This window comes from Blennius ocellaris (assembly GCF_963422515.1).
Source record: "Blennius ocellaris genome assembly, chromosome: 7".
Classification (NCBI taxonomy): Eukaryota; Metazoa; Chordata; class Actinopteri; order Blenniiformes; family Blenniidae; genus Blennius; species Blennius ocellaris.
Genome location: NC_137656.1, coordinates 8,211,349 through 8,214,315, shown reverse-complemented (window position 1 = coordinate 8,214,315; position 2,967 = coordinate 8,211,349). Strand labels below are relative to the sequence as shown.

Below are 2,967 nucleotides of genomic sequence, written 5' to 3'. Positions count from 1 at the left end.
ATCTGGTTTACTCCTAACATGTTTGTCAAGTTATTTGATAATGTTAGATTATGTACTGCACAAGTGAAAATGCATCAGTGATCCTCTGTTTCCCAGTGGTTGGGGTTTACCTTGTACAAAGGACAAAGACAGCACATCTTCAAGGATAGATTGGTTTTATTCCATGGTTACTGTCAGATTGAATCGAAGTATAAGAGAAGAGAAACAATTACATTGGATAATGTAATTACATTAAAGATGCATTTGATAGACCGCGAAGCACAAAATAGGCTCACTACCAAAAGACCTTATTAATATGATGGGAAATAATACATTTCCTAACATCCGTCTCACCTGTAGTCTATAAATGTGATTGAACATAAATAGAATACATGGAATTAAACAACATGCTGAAGGGTAAAATAATATTTGGGGATTTATTGGAATGGCAATGAGCTCCCCCAACTTCAAAAGCAAGTTATCCATCTTCGTTTGTAAAAGGTTTGCACTCACTGTGAACAACAACTTAGGATGTGAGTACTTGCAACGGTTCTGAAAGAAAACAAATGTTGGTCCGAACAAGTATGTGACAGTAGCTTATGTGCAACATTTAGCTGTGAAGGAGGACAGTTCTAAAGAGTCTTTTCAAAAGATTCTCTGTCTCTTCTTCGGACGTCTACGTTTAGTCCATACACCCAGGAATAAATTAGACATTTCCTGAAATTACTACATCAACTGATAATGCTTCAGAGGAGATGTGCACAGAGGGAGTGGAAGGTAAAGTCGGACTGAAGCCTTGTAGAAGCCAATAACAGCAGCGATACTCGCATTTAGATCCACTCCTAAATGGATATCCGTCTTAATCGGTGGCAGGCCTCCACGTCACGTCCTCTCCTTAATGAAGAGTCGCAAACTATTATTTTGATCAAGCAAATGTTTCCACAACTGAGGTGTAATACAGTGCATTTAAAATAAGCTTGATTTCAACCATAAAAACTACTTTGTGTGAGAATTTAAGGCTGCAAGATGTTCAAGCTCACTCACTTTGAAAACCTCTGACCTGGAGCCTTTTTTGTTTGTTTTATTCATTATATTCAATTTGTCTAAATTTAAATAGAAACTACTTCTGAGTGGGTCCTCATGTGAGCTGACAAGTTACTACGGTATCGAAAGTCTTTGCCGCAGGTGCCACACTGATACGGCCTGTCGCCCGTGTGGCTCCTCATGTGAGCCGAGAAGTCGCTGTGATACTGGAAGTCTTTCCCACAGGTGTCGCACTGGTAGCGCTTCTTGCCGGTGTGCGTTCTCATGTGGACGGACAAGTCGCCCCTGTACCTGTAGTCCTTGCCGCAGATTTTACAGGAATACGGCCGCTCGCCCGTGTGGATCCGCGTGTGACTCTTCAAGGCCGTCATCTCGTAAAAGCTCTTCCCGCAGAGGCTGCAGGGAAACGGCTTGTCGCCCGTGTGCGTTCGCATGTGCCTTTTCAAAATCGACTTCTTTGTGAACGTGTTGCCACACGTGTGGCAGGAATACGGCCTTTCGCCTGTGTGGACTCTCAAGTGGGGAATTAGACCCGACATATACTTGAACACTTTGCCACAGATTTCACATTTTAAACCCTTTTCATCAGGTTTGAAGGGCATGTCGGTCATGGTGGAGTTCACTTCATTGATACAGGGAATTTCATTGGTGTGATGCTTCTTCTGAGTTTTTTTCTTCGCATTTCCTGCCGAGTATCCAGACGGGCCTCTTCGGTGCTCTTGGCTCTTTGCCAGAAGAGAGCTGTTACAGGGGAATTGCTGCTCGCCGACCGGTCCCAGCATCTCAGAGTCATCGTCTACATTTAAGCACAACGCATCATTGTCACTATGGTCGTCACCGTTATAAGTAAAAGTCAGCATGAAACTATCGGCCTCCTGTTTGAGCTCAAGCTGATCCCCGTCCCGTTCCTCTTTGATCTGTGGAGGCTTGGAGTGGTCCGAGTCCACGCTGCAGCTCCTCTCCTCGTCGCAGAGCTGCCGCTCGGCCAGAGCCCCGTCTCTACATACGTCTGGTTGTGGAAGCTCTACAGACAAAAGGTGAAACAAAACAGAAACTTAAAAGGTAATATGGTCTCACGTGAATTACTTAACACTAACATTGAAGTAGTAGAAGAAATAAGTTTTCTAAACCACTTCATCCTAACTGAAGTATGGAGTTGTGGCTTATGACTGTTGCTTTTCGCTGGGTGAATCTTTTAAGACAGTTCACATTTTTTTCTTTGGAAGGGAAAGCAAGAAAGAGCAAGGAAAGGCTTTGTCAAGACAATATACTGAATTTACCAAACATGCTGCATTTCCCCAACTCTATTTCACCCTCCACACCCATGAGAGCCGGACTTGACATTTTTTCTGCCGAGTTTTAAATATAGATAAATAAACTTCCACCCACCGATCACACGGAACTGGCTCTGGGGTTTCCACACGGACTCCAGCAGTCCGCGCTGGCGGCTGATCTCTTCTTCATACTCCAAAACTGTTTTCTCAAACACTCTGTAGATTTCTTCGGCAGCAGCCGTCAGCCTCTCGCTGATAAAGTCTCGGAAACAATGAACCGAAGACATCGCGGCATTAAATAAGGATTACTCTTTGGCCTGAGCTTCGTACGTGTACTATATCTTACTGTGTGCAGTGACTTCCGGTGTGCGTCACACTGTTTAGTTTCGACTGGAAAAAAATGACTCACATTTTGGTTCCGCTTTCGATTACAGTTTGGACAATACAGTTTGTTTATTTCATTCCAGACACGTCAACAAAGATGCAGAATTATATATACAAAAAACAAATCTATGTATACTAACTTGAATATATGTATTTTATCATAAGTTGTATCATTTTACATTGCATTCATTCCCTCATGCACGTTTATTGAGAGGGGTCTCACATCGTCCCCGATGAAAATATGTATGTACGCATCCACTAAGAAAATATACAATCATGTTCTTGT

The 2,967-nt window shown here is 42.9% G+C and overlaps 1 protein-coding gene across 1 annotated transcript; it reads right to left on the bottom strand.

Annotated features, from left to right (window-relative positions):
- Positions 1–1,088: 1,088 nt before the first annotated feature.
- On the bottom strand, positions 1,089–2,602 carry LOC308132777 (uncharacterized protein; the record flags this gene model as incomplete). Its single annotated transcript, XM_080499960.1, has 2 exons — positions 2,413–2,602; positions 1,089–2,047 (listed from the first exon to the last, which is right to left on the bottom strand). The coding sequence occupies exons 1-2, from the start codon at positions 2,582–2,584 to the stop codon at positions 1,089–1,091; spliced, it is 1,131 nt and encodes a 376-aa protein (XP_080356086.1). The 5' UTR covers positions 2,585–2,602.
- Positions 2,603–2,967: the final 365 nt, after the last annotated feature.